This window comes from Spodoptera frugiperda, chromosome 11, assembly GCF_023101765.2.
Source record: "Spodoptera frugiperda isolate SF20-4 chromosome 11, AGI-APGP_CSIRO_Sfru_2.0, whole genome shotgun sequence".
NCBI classification, from domain to species: Eukaryota; Metazoa; Arthropoda; class Insecta; order Lepidoptera; family Noctuidae; genus Spodoptera; species Spodoptera frugiperda.
Window position 1 is genome coordinate 7,325,742 of NC_064222.1, and position 18,617 is coordinate 7,344,358.

The 18,617-nt window shown below is 35.3% G+C and overlaps 1 protein-coding gene across 1 annotated transcript; it reads left to right on the forward strand.

The window, feature by feature from the left end:
• The first annotated feature begins 778 nt into the window (after positions 1 to 778).
• On the forward strand, positions 779 to 18,617 carry LOC118274842 (uncharacterized). Its single transcript, XM_050696982.1, has 6 exons — positions 779 to 854; positions 13,430 to 13,672; positions 15,030 to 15,167; positions 16,539 to 16,662; positions 17,089 to 17,317; positions 17,652 to 18,617. Exons 2-6 carry the CDS (start codon positions 13,437 to 13,439, stop codon positions 17,912 to 17,914), a joined length of 990 nt encoding a protein of 329 aa, XP_050552939.1. The 5' UTR covers positions 779 to 854; positions 13,430 to 13,436; the 3' UTR covers positions 17,915 to 18,617.

Below are 18,617 nucleotides of genomic sequence, written 5' to 3' on the forward strand. Positions count from 1 at the left end.
AATATCATCTACCGTACTAAAATAGTTCATTGACTTGCTTAGCTATGATCACATTCTTGCTTTCCACATTACATAACACAGTTTTCCACACTAACAATAGCCTAGAAGATATTCAATACACGTATTAAAATAATAAATTATAGATTAATTAAATATACAACACATGATAGTCTTATACAATAGAGTTGCCTAATTAGGCCTGTATTCATACAAAATAAATTGTCGTAATAAAAACCAGACAATGCATAAATAAATTAAACATAAATCATTTTTATATTCGACTCTTAAGTATGATCATTTTAAAGTAAAATTAATGTATTTGTACATTAGCAATTAAAAAAATACTTGTTCCTAGACCCAATTACAACCCCTTTCTAATCCCCGATTCCCCAACAACTCTTAAATGCCCATAAGGCCGGCAACATACATGTAACGCCTCTGGTGTTTCGGGTGTCCGCGGGCGGTGGCGGTTGCTTGCCATCGGGTGATCCGTCTGCTCGTTTACCGGCTTATACCAAAAAAATATAGATTTTGATTAATAAAATTAATTTCATTAAATATAAACTTTTTTTCGTATGTTTCTAGTCAATTTATAAAAATACACTACTTGACGCAAAAGTAATATTTTTTATTTCTGTTATTTATTTTAGACAAATAGAATGTAACTTAAACTATTGCTAATCATCTTTACTGTGTCTTACTACAATTCAACTACCAATACAAACAGTGAACCTTCTGATTTACCTGTCTACTGATACACCTTTACATTCAATCGTGAGGTCAAGGTATCTGCAAGGAAGACCGCGTCTGACTCAGTCAGTATAGTGCCAACGGCCATTGCTGACTGACACTGGGTACGTTATTTTTTAATTTTAATTATTTTTTACGACAACTGTCAACCTTGCTTGTTTTTTTTTTTTGAGTCGGTGAATGACAGCTGTTCTTTTTTTTTGTTACAAGTGATTGTTTGTTTGTTGTGAGTCAAATTGTTAAAGACTTTTTATTTAGTGTTTGCCGTCTATTGTTTTGATTTTGTTTAAATTGACTAGATTTGATTGGGTTGTTTGTTTTTGCGAAATGTGGTTTGTTTTATTAGGTTTTTGTTTTTGGTTTAGGCAGATTTGGTAATGATAGGTTTAATTAATTTTTTTTTACAAGTGTAGTACAATTTAGTTAAAATTTGTTCAGGAACTATTTTTAAACCTTGCCCATTACTAGGTATTTTTCCTGTGTCGTAGTTTCGTTTAAAAACATACAATTTCATATACACAATCATAGTGTCGGTCATAAATTTTAAAGATATATTTTTAAGTTACTTAAACAAAGTTATCATTATATTCCAGAATAGAGACCATAATAATAACCAGAGCACCAGTTCAATGAATATACATGTCTCTCCTCTGTCTACCCCTTCGAGAAATAAGACTATGTTACGTTATAATATGTGTCAAAATAGTGTTGTTACACAACGCAATCACGAGTTTTCCGTGTAATCGATACTAATGTAATTAGAAAATGATTGTTTTGCTAATTGATGCCGAATTTAGCAAGTTATATTGATGGAAAATTCGCCAAATGTTACGTGTCTGATACTTTTGAGTGTATCATTTCATACATACATTTAAAACATAAGCATTTATCAGTTCATGATAGTTCACCCTTCGATTACTACTCTACTTAAGACAATTTGTCATAATCTCTGAGTTCTGAGAGCTTCAACTGATCATGGTTTAAAAGGTCCAGGTTTATTACATAGCGATTTTTTTTTGAGGGGATAATCATCCAATGACTTTTCCCGCCTTGAGCGAGGCGAGAGGGAATATCAGACTCTTACTGACTAAAAACCACCCCATTCTTACTCCTGCTTTTCGAGCCAGAGCCCCGGTAACCCGTTAGGTAGCCCGCAGATTATTTTCCCTCTTGTTTTCAGAGAAGGAGTGTGTGTGTGTGTGGTTTTAATCGGTAAGAGTCATCGACATAATCTGCTTTCTGACATACATCGTAAGACAAAAAGAATCCATGACGATTTCTACACGTTAAAACCGGCCAAGTGCGAGTCTGACTCGCCCATGAAGGGTTCCATAAGTAGATGACATAATATCAAAGTTATAAAATAACTTGGTTTTACATAGTGTTTGTATGAACGACAAAGTTATATTTGCGGTTTTTGAAAATGTTTTATTTCTTAAAAACTAATAATGATATCTCGTTCAAACCAATTTTCGTTGTTAGTTTCTATTGAAATCTACAGTATATATTTTTTTTAGTTTTCTCACTCTCTTATTTTAAAAGTTAGAGGGGGGGGGACACTCATTTTTCCACTTTGGAAGCGTCTAACTTTCAAACGGTTGATTTTGACGAAAAATGGTTTTAGGAACCTTAATGTCTTTTTTAAAGACCTATCCATAGACACCCATCACGGATATGTTAGCTGAAAAAAATTTTTTTTTAATCAGTTCCATGTATGGAGTGCCCCCCTTTAATTTTTAAATTTATTAATTTTTATTTAAAATTCGAATAGCGGTTATCGAAATACACTATCCTACAAAGTTTCAACTATGTAGGCCCAACAGTTTCGGAAATAAACGGCTGTGACATACGGACGGACGGACGGACGGACGGACGGACGGACAGACAGACATGACGAATCTATAAGGGTTCCGTTTTTTGCCATTTGGCTACGGAACCCTAAAAAAGGTAGTCCGCAGATCAGAGAGCGTTGCTGTTTGATCTCTGTCAAGTGTGTAATCTCCTAGTTGGCCTATGACACCCCAAGACGAAGAGGGGTAGTAACAAATGTAATCTACCTGTAACTACCCAAAACGTTACCCCACACTTGAATTTTCTCCTGTGTCGTAGGTGCATTTACAAACATACAAGTTCACATACACATGACACCCAGACCCGAAACGACAATTTGTAGTTTACACAAAGAGTTGCTCCGTGCGGGTATCGAACCCGCTACACGTTACGTAGCATTCGGTTGTTTTAGACTTTGTTGCCGTATCCTTTTATTTTAGAAAACCACTGAATAACAAAACAATAAAATTAGAAATCTATGCTCAATTTTCGACACATTCCAATCCATACACAAATCTAAACTGAACTTAATTCAATTGTACACAAATGTCAATTTCGTGCGTCTACAAATGTCTTATTCGATAGTTGGTATATCAATTTGAAAACCAAAAATATCAAGGCTATTTATTGTTGGAGAGAACGGTAACAATGCACTGTGACGTAATAATTGGATATGCCTAATAAAAATAGTTTTATTGACTGTATATAATTGGTAAATAATATAAATGTTTCTAACTACCCAACTGCTAAAGAAAGTCACGTTATCATTGCGTACGTATGTACTGTGGAGGACAGATACGCTTGATCATTTTAAAAATGTATTGCTTGAACTCAGTTATAACATTAAGACATACCCCATATGTAATATTGAGATGTTTAAAATAAACTCCGATTAAGTATTTTAGTAAATAAAATCTTTTATTATTACTGGTACAATGTCTTAATCTCTGCTTCCGGGCCACAGATCACCAATGATATTGACGTATGACAGGTCCTGTCATATTAACAAATCAATCAGTGTAACCTGCTTATTCTGATCTATTACACCATATATGTCTCATCATATAGAAAAGCAGTAATATCGCAGCTTAGTGATGCAATACGTACAATCCCTTTACTCCAAAATTCTTATCACTTATCAGTTAGTGATTCAAACGATCGATATAATTCAACATACACATTTGATAATATCGATATAATATTTTCCCCGCACTAACAACGGGAAGTTACCTCGTAACTGACTTCCTCAACAAAATGACTTACGAATTGGTGAGACTTGTTCTGCGCAGGAGTTGATGACGTTTTTATATACATATGTATAGCTATGTGTATGATATATAGATTTATAAGGTCATAAGAGTTAACTTTGATTTATTACATGTTGCATGATGCTGTACTGAAGTATAAAAAATATACTAAAACTATTTAAACTTTAAGATTTATTTAACTAAATAATAATAATAACTATGACAAAAATATTTACAAGGTAAAAATTTAAATTATAGGCAATTCCCCCCTTCCCAATCTTCCCAATCCCCGATTCCCCAACAACCCTTAAATTCCTAACCCACAACAGGCGATATCTTTGATATCTTCTTCTAGCGTCGAAAAATATCCAAATTCTTAAATACAAATACAAAAACATCAATACACAAACATTTGCATTTATAATATTAATTATAGTAAGATGACCTAACATCATATTTAATAGGTAATCTAAAAGCATAAAACCATATTAATAAAGATTAGCTGATCAAAAAGATTTAGATCAGCTAATATTATAATCCTACACATCATCCATGTTAGATATTAGTCATCATCTTATATCCAAAAAGATTACGTGCATTAAAAATAGATTTTCTATCAAGGAAACCACGGCTTAATGACCCAAAGTTGACTAATAATGCCACATGGCATTAAGTTCATTGTGTGTAGTGTACATTGAAGATTACATTAATCTATCTATACATATAATAAAATCGTAGAAAAGTGCTGTCTGTACATTGAAAATAAAAATAAAAAAAATAGCAGGGGTTATTGTAATGTCGATGTCGAACCCAAAAATGTAATTAACTTTTTTTTTGTCTGTTTGTCTGTTTGTCTGTTTGTCTGTTTGTCTGTTTGTCTGTTTGTCTGTTTGTCTGTTTGTCTGTTTGTCTGTTTGTCTGTTCGTCTGTGCGCGCTAATCTCAGAAACGGCTGATCCGAGTTGGATGCGGTTTTCACGAATATATTGTGGGATGCTTAAATTTACATTTAGTGTTTGTTTCATGTCAATCGGTTTATAAATAAAAAAGTTATGTCAAATTAAAGAATCACGTCGAACATTCTATGCTTATACCATTAATCTCCGCAGACCGCAACTATTTGACGGATTTGGTTGAAATTTGGTACAGATATAGTTTAGAACCTTAGAAAGGACATAGATATATTTTTAATTCAAAAATCAAAAAATAAAAATAAGAAATAAATTATTTATAAATAATTCTATGTCGATCGTTACACGACTTCGGTTCATGTTATTGTTTTAATTCATCGAAAAAAAGTAAATAAATAGTAAAAAGGTATGAAAAAAATAATATCAATATAATAAAACATTTAGTACTAAGAAAATGCTCTAACGGAGTATAGATAATTCTATGTCGATCGTTACACGACTTCGGTTCATGTTATTGTTTTAATTCATCGAAAAAAAGTAAATAAATGGTAAAAAGGTATGAAAAAAAAATATCAATATAATTAAACTTTTAGTACAAAGTAAATGCCCGAACGGAGTATAAATAAATAATCCAAGTTGTCTTTATCCTCGATAGATGGCGTTGGGATCGAAATAGATCGCGCTATGGTTTCGTTACATTCATTTGGTTGGGTATCGGCCGAGCGCTTCGGTACTATCGTAGAAAAAGTGTATTATCAGTCGTATGATTATTTGTCTGTAGTGGTCCTGCTCTTTCGTATATTCTAAATTGGTTTCATTGTATTTGTCAATTAATAAGTTTATTTGTTGGGTTTTCCTGGTTTTTTGGTTAAACTATTTAACGTAGGTTTAGTTTGATATCGATTATTAGTAGTTACTGTAGTTAGTTTTTTTAATAAAATTGTAAGTCTAATTTATAAATTAATTAGATTAGATTTAAGTCGTTTCTTTTAAATTATTTAGTTTAAGCTTGGTTATTATAGCATAGAGGATAGGTTGTAATATAGTTTCTTTTTTAATTGTTATAAATTCGTAATTCGTAGCTTTCTTTAGTTTTAAGTTAGTTTAAGTCCGTTTTTAAACTATTTTTTCAATGCCCTAAGTGAGTATACATCTATTAAATTCAAACGCAGAGCTCATTATGTTGATTTTTGAAGAGTTCCCTGGAATATCTTCCACATCTCATTTTTGAAGAGATCCCGCGAGATCGGGCACTATGTGGTTAAAACCAAAAATTTGCCGGAAGTCACTATTCCACGCGAACGAAGTCGCGGGCAAAAGCTAGTTAATAAATAAAATAAAGTTACCGAGCTTAACAAATTAAACAGACATTTTATTTTTGTATTATATCTCGCATGAGAGATTAATAACATTACACGGCCTACTCATGTTACTGTAACACAAGGTTGCTTGAGTAATATCCAGCTACTCCAGGGAGTGCGGGTCTGCGGACCAGACCCGAGCGTACGGCGCGTCGCGTTCTATGCGCTTTTCAAAGAACCACCAGATCACCACAAATGGGGCCCAGTAAGGCTGATGCCTGATCCGCAGTTGCGTAGCATCCGCAGAGCAGGCATCAGGCGGATTGATTGGATTGCGGAAAAGCAGGAGTAGGAACGGGGTGGTTTTTAATCAGCAAAAGTCTGATACTTCCTCTCGCTTTGTCCAAGGCGGGAAAAACTACATTGGATGATTATCCCTCCTTAAAAAAAGGTACCCATAATCATGTTGAGGATGTCCATTGGTGGCGCTTATCGTTTTCTAAGTATATAATAGATTTACTCTTTAGCCCCCAAATTCACAAAAAAATTACGAAACGTCTACTACCTAGGATAAGAGATACATAAAATCTTTTTAATTAGCAATTATATGTTAACAAGCCATTCGTCTAACATTACCAAGAGAAATTAAAATAATTACTCCATTGCTTCACAGCTTGTAAAATCTTTTACACTTGTATGTTACACATTTCTGTTTAGACATTGTTATGTTGCATCAGTTACATACGTTTTACATTGTTATTTTAAAAACATGTGTAATTATTTAATCATAATGAACCAATTAATAAAAAATTTGATATAGTTAAATTAATTATTGCACTTACAACCATTTAGCCAACGAGTGGTTGCAAGTGCGACCGCCAGGCAAGGGGTCTCGGGTTCTATTCCTGGGTCGGGCTAAGTATTGCTGGGCGGTTTTCGGTATCTTGAAAGCTTCTCAGTTGTAGCACTGAGTCTGAAACTGTGCCCGGTATATGGCAATAGAGTCACCCGCTACTATATGGGACTTATAACACAAACTGTGAAAAGTAGGTGTACTTTGTACAGTGGCATTACGTGCCATAATGTGCACCTCTGCCCATCCCTTTGGGGATAAAAGGCGCGGCGGTAAAATTAATTATTTAAACTTTATTAACTTACATTTATTGAGGCATTTCTATTTATAGCTTTAAGGAAAATTGGTGTTTCAATTTTTTTTCTATCTGGAATTCCGCCTTACATTTTCGAATTAATAACTATTTTTGGAATTAACTAAATAACAATATCTCATAGATATTGTTGAAGAGTCCATACATACATATAAATAGATTTGCATCGTTTTACTATGACCTTTTATCAGCGGTACGGGAAGTTCCGTGACTTAAATTAAAGGTTTGGATTCATTACATAAGCGAGCGATTATGTAATGAATCACAGCGGACTGAACTTCCAAATGTGTCTCATAAAAAAAATATTTTATACTAAGTATGTACTCACTTAAAATATTAGTCAAGTGCTATTTATTCCCGGGGAAAGCTGCATTGTCCAGATACCAACAACAAAAAAAGATTCGGTACAAAAACTGTTACACTTTCACATATTCGTAAATAAATCTAGATACTATTAGGACTTAAAAGGCAAATCACTAAAATATGAATCATTTAAAATCACAGAAAACTTATTACATAGAACTATAGTTAGTCTCTAGTCGCTATTAAGCAATACCAATACAATTTGTACGGTAACCAAATATTAATAAATCGCTATTTGAACGTTACTAAGTCCGCACCCTAATTATTTTAATACCGCCAAGTACCACCGTGGGCGTCGGCGTGAGAAGCCTTCGGCAGATAATGTATTTATTATCTCACATTTTATGCATAAACCTCTTTACCTAGCTACTTAATTATTAAACCTCTTAACACGAAGCTTTAAGGCTTATATTTTATACAAGGATAAACATACATAATATGTTTTGTTACAACTAGTACCTATCTATGATCTCGATCTACCTATCTCTTTTTATCAACATCGACTGCCCTTGCCTGCTAGGATATGGGCAGTCGATGTTGATAAAAATCCTTAAGGGTGATTTTCCACCAGAGATGTGCATCTTTGTAGCATAGCTATGTAGTTACGCTACAAAGATGGAATAGCTAAGCTGTGAAACTCTGTGGCCGTATTTTCACCGATACTGAGCTATGTAGCTGTGCGAGGAAGATGACGAAGCATGGCTCTACCACACAAAAATTGTCATTGATATTTGACATTTAATATACTTAACAAGGGCCTTTGTTGTCAGTCATCAACAGTTACACCTCGCTACTACTGCAACAGATTGCATCAACATCGTTAAAGCAGCACATTATGTTCTGTGGGAAAATGTGACTTATACGTGACAAAATAAATTATATATTGCCTAACTTCAAATAGCAGTAAAGTGCTTTAAAACATTTGATCTTACAATACAAGACCATTCGCTTTTGCAATCTGTACGTTCAATTTGAAACCTTTGTTGTGCTGAAGTTTTCTACTGACATTGAGTGTTAAGATTGAACTCCGAATATGGCTACTATTCCACAAGAGAGGTGCTATGCCGTAACATAGGTGGAAGCCAAACGAATCCAGAGCAACTTATTGCTGTGGATGCTTCCAGCAATCATATTCATTGCTAAACACAGCTTAACACTGATGCAAACGGAGCTAAACGAAGTTTTTATAGGGAAAGATGCGTGCTATGGACGCGTGCTATGAATGGCTTCCCTACTATCGATACATTGCATACTCGAACTACGCATCTTCCTCCCACAACTATATAGTTTAGTATCAATGGAAACGGCCACGTAGCATAGTTACATAGCACAACTCTGGTGAACAAGCTCTCTAAAACCACTACGGGTTTACCGGGGCACCGGCTCGAAGGGCAGGAGTAGTGTCAGACTCTTACTGACTGTGACCGAGAGGGATCTCGTCTCGCCCAGGACCCAAGACCCAAGACGAGAGAGGTCATTGGATGATTTTCCCCGCTTAAAAAAAAACATTTCCATCCGTTCGTTGGTTTCCTATAAAACGGGTTTATTCATTTCCACGAAATTACTTCACAGTAATTTACAATTGAGCGATTACTGCTCATTACTCTTCGAACGAGTGAATGAATTGTCGAAGAGTCATTCACACGTACTTATTGTAACGAGAATAAAATTTGACACGCGTTTATAAATGGGTTAACGTGCTGTTTACGTGTATCTAAGTAGGTATGTTTGTACGAATATAGAGAGACAGTACCTAGCTGTTCTTGAAGATTCAGTAAATATACATTAGTGTCAGTAATATTAAAAAAAAAAACATTGTTTTCTCAGCTTATGATTGACGAAATTGAAATATAATTCATTTAAAACAAAATGGTATTTGAACTCAAATTCATACTAGGAATAAAAGTTTTTACATATTTCTTCACATTTGTTGAATTTCAGTGTCAAAACCAATCAATAAATAGATACATTTTTCTATTGATTTATCAAATAAATATCGTATGTCTAGATGGGGCACTGTAATAAATTCTAATGTATTTTTTTCATTCCTTTGTAGCTATTGATAAAAACCATTTATTATAAAAAATAATTCTTATTCAAAAATTCACAAATGTCATAGAAACAATGTCGTACCAATTTGACATTAGGGAGACGGGCAGAGTTCCTCGTGTAATGTCAAGGAAACTCCGTGATAGGATACCGCAAGGCATTTACCAGTACAATAGTTTTGTCTGCAAATGTTACATATACTGCACAGATTTTGAAATTCTCGTGCTGACTTTTATTGGAATTTGATTGTTATTCGATTACGTTCACGGTCGTTTATTGCTTGGTAAAAGTTTGTGGATAGTTTGGTTTAGACACGAAATGGACTAAGTGTTAATGGATAAAAGAAAATAACACATTTTAATTCTTTAAGGCAGAGGTATCAAATATTCAAAGTCCCACAATATAGAATTACTTATAGAAATTATAATACTATTCCCATAAGTATATTATGGGGATAGTATAAGTATACTAAGCTCAAAATTCATAACTCCATTCAATAACTAAATTACATTAATCCTTGTGGAATTGTACGTTTGTAGACGCAACCACGATACAGGAGGAAATTCACGTGTAGGGCAACGTATAAAATATATAAGATCGACCCTGGAATCGAACCCAACACTCCTTGCTCAGCAATCGAACTTGCAACCACTCGGCCAGCAGCCAACATCAACTATTGATAAGATACCAAATATATATAAAGTGTTATAATGTAACAGCTATATTGTTATGCAAATCATGGTAATCACGATACATACTTTAGATAACGTATACATATATGTAATAAGGTGAATAACATAATTCGTACATAGCGCAGTATCCGCTTAAAAAGGTCATAGTTTCCTATGTGTTGCAACCATATCGTAATAATGCTTACCTACTAGGTAGTGTTCCTACTTATATACTATTAACATACCAAAGACCATACTAAGCATATTTTTATGTTAGCTAAGAAGGAGACAGGGCGTGTGAGGAAACGAACCTACTTATGCCTCAGTTGTTGCTGTCATTAAATTTTACTTAGTAAATACCCATTATCACATTTTTGGCTGGCGCGGGAATCGAACCCACAACATAATGCACAGTCTGATCCCTCTTGCCTCGCCCAAAGCGGGACAAGACATTGAATAATGAACCGCTCTCAAAAAAAAATGTTACGTATTATGTCAAAAATATTTTTAAACAAAAGTTTAACTAGGATTTGAGCTTGATAAATCGGGTCAGAGCCCATTCGTCCCCTAAAATTCGTCCCCCAGCATAAAAGTTGTAGATTCGGCCCCTATATAGGTGCCCATTGGTCTCCTGGTAGGGGACCAATTAATATTTTAATAAAAAATATTATTTTTAAGGTACCCATTCGTCCCCTCTAATATATATACAATATAAGTTAAAGATTCGGCTCCTATTCAGGTGCCTATTGGTACCCTGAGATAAAATTAGCTATATTTTACATAAGAAACGGTTAACATAGTACACTTGTGAACAGTTTATTAACGGAATTAATTTAATAAATCATAACAGATTATTCAAAAAAGAGCTATGATAATCCGTCATGATAATAATATATAACCTGTCGATAGGCTTACGATGTAAAATTGTCTCACTACCAATGGCTTGTTAAAATAACGGGTTACGAATAGATAAGGTGTTTAAAATTGGTAAGTACTTACTCTCCAAAAAAAAAATTTCAGGGGACGAATGGGCCCCTCAAAAGTTGCAGGGGACCAGTGGGCACAGGGTGCGAATCTTAGGGGACGAATGGGCTCTGACCCGATAAATCGTATACTTACATATTTTACGCAACAAAACACACATCAGTCGAAATCACAGAAACAAAAATAGCAAAAAGGACAGTCTTCCGTTATCTTAATACAAAACAGTAAACTTTACAATACATTGAATAATTTATAGGCAAAAATTTGTCAAGTTTTGAACAAAGCCCGCGATGGACGTGTTCTCAAAATGTCACTATTGTCTTGTAGAACAAAATAATTTTCTCAGCCCATCTGAGTCAGAAAGGTCAACGTGCCTACAAAATATACCTAATTATGTATACATAGAACGGTAAATAGATTGTCCGTACTAGAAGTATATATTATTACCATAAAGCAAGTACAAAGAGAAGATGCCATAATGTGATTGTGCACTGTGACACTGTGGGTTATAACCGCTCAGAGACATTAAAATGTGGACAATAATTGGCATCATGTTTGCAGTATGGGACCGCTAGATGGAAAAAAGAATTGAGGAGGTTAGTCCAATGTAAAGGAAGGTTATGATCTCATAACCTTTTATCTATAAAACATTAAATAAAGAAATCTCTAAACATCTAAATAATTATCTACAAAAATCTGGGTGCATCTAACAATATGGCTAGGGACTGTACATTCACACCGTGTTTACTATCTACACTACATACATACATACCTAGTATAAAACAAAGTCATTTTCTTTGTCCCTATGACCCTTTGTATGCTTAAATCTTTAAAACTACGCAATGGTTGATGATGCGGTTTTTTTAATAGATAGTACGTTTCTCGATCATAAGAACGTTTATATGTATAATACATTCATAAAATATCACCATTGCACCCCTGCGAAGCTAAGGCGGGTCGCTATAGTAACATATAAAATAGTACGCTACGCCCAATCTAAACCTTCAACCATTCCAAAATTTTAGATGCGTCTAACAATATGGGCGAATCAGTTACATATAAAACATAACGCTACGCCCAATCTAAACCTTCAACCATTCCAAAATTTGGGTGCGTCTAACAATATCGCCAGGGACTGTCCATTTTACACATCATGTTTACTATTATTAATATAAGACCTTTCCTTACACCGAAACCAACACTGAGTCACTGTAAAAACCCTCTAATTCACACAAAATTAAAACGGTTTACCTTTAAATCACCGGAGCATGCAATCTAATGCGTACCGAGTGAGCCAACCATGTTTTTTGTGATACCATTTACTAAGGTTAAAAGCCTGCCCTTGGCCAAGACTTCTGGTGGTCGCATATTGTTTTATTCACAACAATGCGAGGACAAAACCGTGGGCAATAGTGTGACATAAATTTTGTCACCATTTTTCATTATAATGAGATAATTTTAGTAAAAAAAGTAATTTAATACTGTACGTTACTTAACACTGTTAATTATTTTGGTCGAGTGATCTTATTGTATATGATTTGTGAAGTTTTTTTAAAAAAGTAGTCATGTGATGACGCCTTAGTTCACCCAAAAACATATATTAGGAGATTGATTGCGCGTAAATATAGAAAGGTTAATGATAAAAAGTACCCTAAAACTAAAATATATTAAACCTACTACCTTCTGCCAGTGGCTTCGCCCTAATCGCGTGGGATAAAAAGTATTCTACGAGTATCACCCAGGTCAGCTTATACTTGCCTGTATACCAAGTTTCAACAGAATCCGTTCAATGATATCAGCGTGATTGACGGACCAACATCGAATCATGCAAACAAACAAACTTTTAGATTTATTATTAACCTATCCTTAACTATCTCTAATGTCCTCGAGATCGGTCACAAAGTAGGATTCGACTCGAAGACTTGAAACTAATGGAGCTGAATAAAAATAACGATCTGTATTTCAAGACTCCCATTAAAACTTTTTCATAAATCTTCTATCATTTCACCTGTCTAACATACAAACCACATATACAAGATGCTTAAGTCTTTGACTGCCAATAGAAAACTGTTGAAGGCAAATCCTCCGCTAACGTCGTCGGTCACCGGTGAACACCACGGCGTTCAATGTGTTAATGACCTTTAACTCCTCATTCCAGTTCAAGGATGTCACCAGCAGCGTCGTTCGCTCAACGATGGGCTCGTGACAACCTGACCAGAGAGGCGTCTCCGGAAGAGCTGGTAGTCCTGGGCCTCTTCCCCATTACCTGTGAGGGAAATGAGGCTGAAGCTGCGAAGAGGGCGAGGAGGTACTACACTGCTAGAGGACCTGGAGGACTGACAGAGTTGTGGCACAAGAGGCACCCTGATGATGAAGAGATTCTGTCTAGCTGTCAAGATGTGTGAGTAAAAAGGATTTGGTATCAAACATACGAGCATACGGGTAGATATAATAGTACTTATAAATTTAACTCTGGGAGAGCCATACTTCGGCACGAATGGGCCGGTTCGACCGGAGGTTTTCTGTGAAAACCGACGTAAAACAACGCTTGCGTTGTGTTTCGTTGTATGAGTGAGGTTATCGGACGCCCGATTACCCCCGTCCAAATCCCCGTTTCCCCAACAACCCCTAAATTCCTAATCCCCAAAAGGTTGGCAACGCATTTGTAACGCCTCTGGCGTTACTACAACTTGGCTTGGCATCTGACGGCGATTGCTTACCATCAGGTGATCTGTCTTCTAGATTACCAATAAAAAAAAAATCTTTCTTATTTCTAGTACTCAGAAATATGTCGATTTTTAGCCCCATGAGGTTTATAGCTAAGAAAATTCAACAAAAATATCAAGAGAAAAGCAGGAAAACAGGGAGAGTCATTGGTGGCGAAACGGAGTTCGCCGGGTTTGCTAGTTCTGTTTAAAATTTTCATCCTGATACCAGGAAATCATGAACGTATAAGAATGTTATGACAAGCAGGCTAACATTAACAAATATAGCTTCCGCCTCTAATTTGTATTCTTTAGGAGACATACCACATGACGTTGATGTACAGGAAAATCTTTATAGATTGATTTATTGCTACTTAGATACTAAATTGTCTTTGTGTAGTAGTAATTGTCTAATTATCTTAAGGTCACGTTCAACTAGAATAAAATGTATACTTTTAATTATTTGATTGAGTAGACAGATGTTAAATGGTGGATGATTGTCTTCAATCATCAATTAAATATAAAAAATAAGGGGTTATATACACCTGACATGGTCACTAACACTAACATTAGAACGTAAGAGGGAATATTTACCACGTTTATTTATGTCTATGAGTTCATCCGTAATCATGGCGCTTGCAACATTGCCAAAATATCGGAAACTCATAGACACATACTCCGGCTACCATCCCAGACTCTACGTTATTTTGACTGCTCGGTTGGTGCGGTGGCTAGGCATTCGGCTGCCGGGCAATGTGTAGCGGGTCCGATTCCCGCACGGGGCAACTCTGCGTGATTCACAAATTGTTGTTTTGGGTCTGGGTGTCATGTGTGGGACAACGATTTATTTTAAAACGAAACTAAATATAAAACTTTAATAACTTTCCTTTTTTAAATATCCTATAATATCTCACCCGACTCAGAAATCAAATCCAGAACACCTTACTCAGCAGAATTACATAATACTAATCATTATATTTACTAATTCACAAAGTATATCACACCATGATTATTCCCTTACAAAGTCTATAATAACTTCTTTCACTGTTTCAGATACATAGTTCCACTGCGATCTCGTAGCCTGGGAGGAAGACGAGTCACCCTGGTCAGATTGCCAGCACACACAGCTTTGGACAGACCGATCTCAGCCAAGGCGTTGCTGTCCAGATGGCTCATGATATTGGATATCAGGTAGTCCTTATTTCATGATTATTTTCTTATAATGACATTTATTGAAAAAATGTAGTTTGACTAGAAGAGCTTTTCTTCACTAATGTGCGTGAGTAAACCTCAAAGTGATTTTAAGTTATTGTAGCTTGATGTCTTTTTAAAAAAGTTATTGAGTTATTCATAATTCATATTTGGGAAAATCGCTGAATCTTACTTGTTTAGTGCTATAAATATAAGTAAATAAGTACCTAAAGAGCCATTCAACAATACTAATAATGTGACTCTAGTCCATGCTTTAAAACAATTCACGCACCATTGCGTCCATTCAAGGACATAGTACACAGATATAACTTATACTACTTATAGATACTAACCACTGTGTTCCATCATATTTTATTTTAAAAATTATAAAACAGAAACCAATATAATATATGGCAATAGGCTCACCCTCTATTACATGGGACTTACAACATAAATTGTGAATAGTGGGTGTACATTATACAGTGCTATAATGTGAACCTCTGCCTACCCCTTCGGGGATAAAAGGCGTGTCGATATACAGAAACTAATATATTCACAAAACTACCAACCAACAAACGCCTCTTGAAAATCTTCAAAACAAAAGAACCATTTATACATATACAAGACAGCCTTGCTTTACATTATCGCTAACTCAACTAAGCAAACAGACTCGACAGCCTGATTGTGGAAACAAAGAACCAGTGTCAGTATGAACAAACAAGGAGTGCCACAAGGGTGTATTGTGGGGCCAAACTGTTTGCATATCGTTACTACTCGTCATCAACAACATTGATGCTCAAGTATATCTTCTGAAGTTATTCTTTGTTAGCAAATTTTGTTATGTTTGTGGTTTCTTTATAATTATGTTTGGTGTCCAATGGAACGTTGGCGTGGCTGTATGTACAGATATAAAATCTAGGGGTAATCGGTCGATTTGTAGCCTGCCTAGTTATCGGGGCTCGAAAAGCAGAACTAGGAACAGGGTGTTTTTTAGTCAGTAAGAGTCTGACGCTCCCTATCATTTCGCTCAAGGTGGGAGAAGTCATTGGATGATTCCCTAAACAGGGAAAGTCGGTATTTTTTTCTTTAGCATGGGATCACTATAAAACTATGAGAGGATTGGTATGAAAGAAATAAGTGTTGTATGATGACATCTGATGAAAAGAAAGAATATATGTACAAAGAGAATAGAAAATTTGATTTAAAATACGAAGAAGAATACTCATTATAACCATCAAATTGTTATGGTCTAAGTTCCTAGGAGTATTTTTTTTTTTTAAATCACACGGTTTCTAGAATTAACATCAACCATTATTGTCGCTTGCTTTTATTTATTTACTGATTATAACATAATTTCAATTTCTGTTTCAGACTCCGTGAAGATCCAACTCCTGGCGAGGAGGTGATCTTCATCGACGTAGCTGATCTCCAGCCGGCACACATCAAGAGCCACTTCAGAGGCACATACTGGAAAGACTTCGTATGGTGTATGAAGGTAAATTACATCACAATAATAGTAATGACAACAAATACTTTAACGAAATAAATTCTATCGTAATATGTAGTGAGCAGAGTTCAAAATGTGTTGGCGAATTCCAATAACTTACCTTTAACTGCGACATAGTACTTTTTGCAAAATAATAAGTGCATTGTGTTCAACCCTATAAGGTATAGCATATACTAGACAGAGGCCAGGAAATATAACACAGAAGAATCTTACCTACACAACATATAAATATAGCCTGCCTTATATACACACTTATGTGCATGAAGAACTAAGTAAATATAGAAAAACACTTTCATTAAGTACCTATTATAGTAGAGTATTGGATAGTAGGTTTAAGTTCCATCACTAAAACATAGATGGCGCTGTTCTCAACAAACATTCCACCTACTTTGAATTCCAATTTTCATTTTCCAGACTGCTTACCCGCTCCGCATCGCAGAGGTCCACGTCATCAATACTCAGCGTTTGAAGACCATGTCTCTTCTCTTACTTCACATAGGGTTATACCCTTGGAGACGTAAAGTGGTGCAGCTCCATGGTAGTTCGGATAGCATTGAGGACGCCTTGGGTTCAGACCGGTTGGCGGTTGAATCTCTACCGTATGAATATGGTGGGAGGGCTGGACTTATGAAGGATTTGAATGGTATGTGTTTATTGCAGTATCCTTTATATTTAGTGGAATATTATTATCCTGGCATTTGGAATATTATTATGACTTTTCTGAATATAGCTTATGGATACTGGTCCAAGATGCTAAACAGACTACTTGATGAGGTATATAAATTAAGCTGAGACAAATTGCGACTTAATTATGTTCCAAAGTAGCAGGGGTTTATTTATCCAACGTGTATTTGCTCTGACATTCGGATATCGTAATATGAACGTTATTTAAATACATTTAAAATATGATTTAGAAATATAATTTTCAATGGCAATTTCACTCACATAACTCAACAAAACCCATCTCCCCTCCACAGACGAATGGACAAAGAAACTACTATCAAATTCAAAATGGCTGCAGAAAGAAGAACGCAAATTCTACGACACAGATCTCAAGCCTGAGGGGCGCGCGCGCACCCGACATCGAAGCGCAGTGCGAACGCTGCGCGGGAGCAATGGATCCTATGACATGGTCACGCGCACACACTCGTGCAGATCTTTGCACCGACATGACGACCTTGATGAGGGGACCCATGGTGCCTATAGGACATTGAAAGTTACTAGTGATAGGGTTGTGTGATTTTTGTTTGAAGATCCTGAGATCCTGGTGTGATGTGATAGGTTTTTAAGTGTTTATTGTGCTAAATACTATAATTGTCTTGTAACAACTATTATGGTGTTTTTCCAACAGAGATATACTATGTAGCTATGCTACGAAGATGTAATAACTGAGCTGTGAAACTATGTGACCGTTTCCACTGATGCTGCTAAGCTATGTAGCAGAGCGAGGAAGATACGATGCTCGAGTATGCGATGTATCGATAACGAACCGCAAAACCATCTATAGCACGCATATTTCCATATAAAAAACATAACTTAGCTGAGTCTGTTTCCACCAATGCTACTAATGAATAAATATCATTGGTGGAAGTCAAACGCATCCACAGCAACGTAGAATATCACATATCTGGTGGAAAAGCACACCTATTCTCATAAATTTGACTTCTGACAAACAAAAGCAAAAGCTTCATGTACATACCTTTTCTATTCGCCTACTGCCTTGTATATTATGTTTTTGGTATAATACGAGATTATTTTATTGTTTACATTTTATGTTTGAAAACATATTTCTGATATACCTAGATACTGAGATTTCTTAATGTTAATAATAAAACCATACTTTTGTACCTTGTCATGCAATTCTAATTTATACCTTGTCTACATTATTTTTTTACAACATTTCTATTAATTCTCTTTAATATTATAGCTTTTATCAAACCTTG

What these genes read in the sequence shown, in the direction of transcription:
- LOC118274842 (XM_050696982.1), top strand. Translation starts at nt 13,437, where the DNA reads ATGTCACCAGCAGCGTCGTTCGCTCAACGATGGGCTCGTGACAACCTG. An exon ending in CTGTCTAGCTGTCAAGATGT is followed by an intron (nt 13,673 to 15,029) that starts GTGAGTAAAAAG and finishes TCACTGTTTCAG; the next exon opens with ATACATAGTTCCACTGCGAT. An exon ending in ACTTATGAAGGATTTGAATG is followed by an intron (nt 17,318 to 17,651) that starts GTATGTGTTTAT and finishes TCCCCTCCACAG; the next exon opens with ACGAATGGACAAAGAAACTA.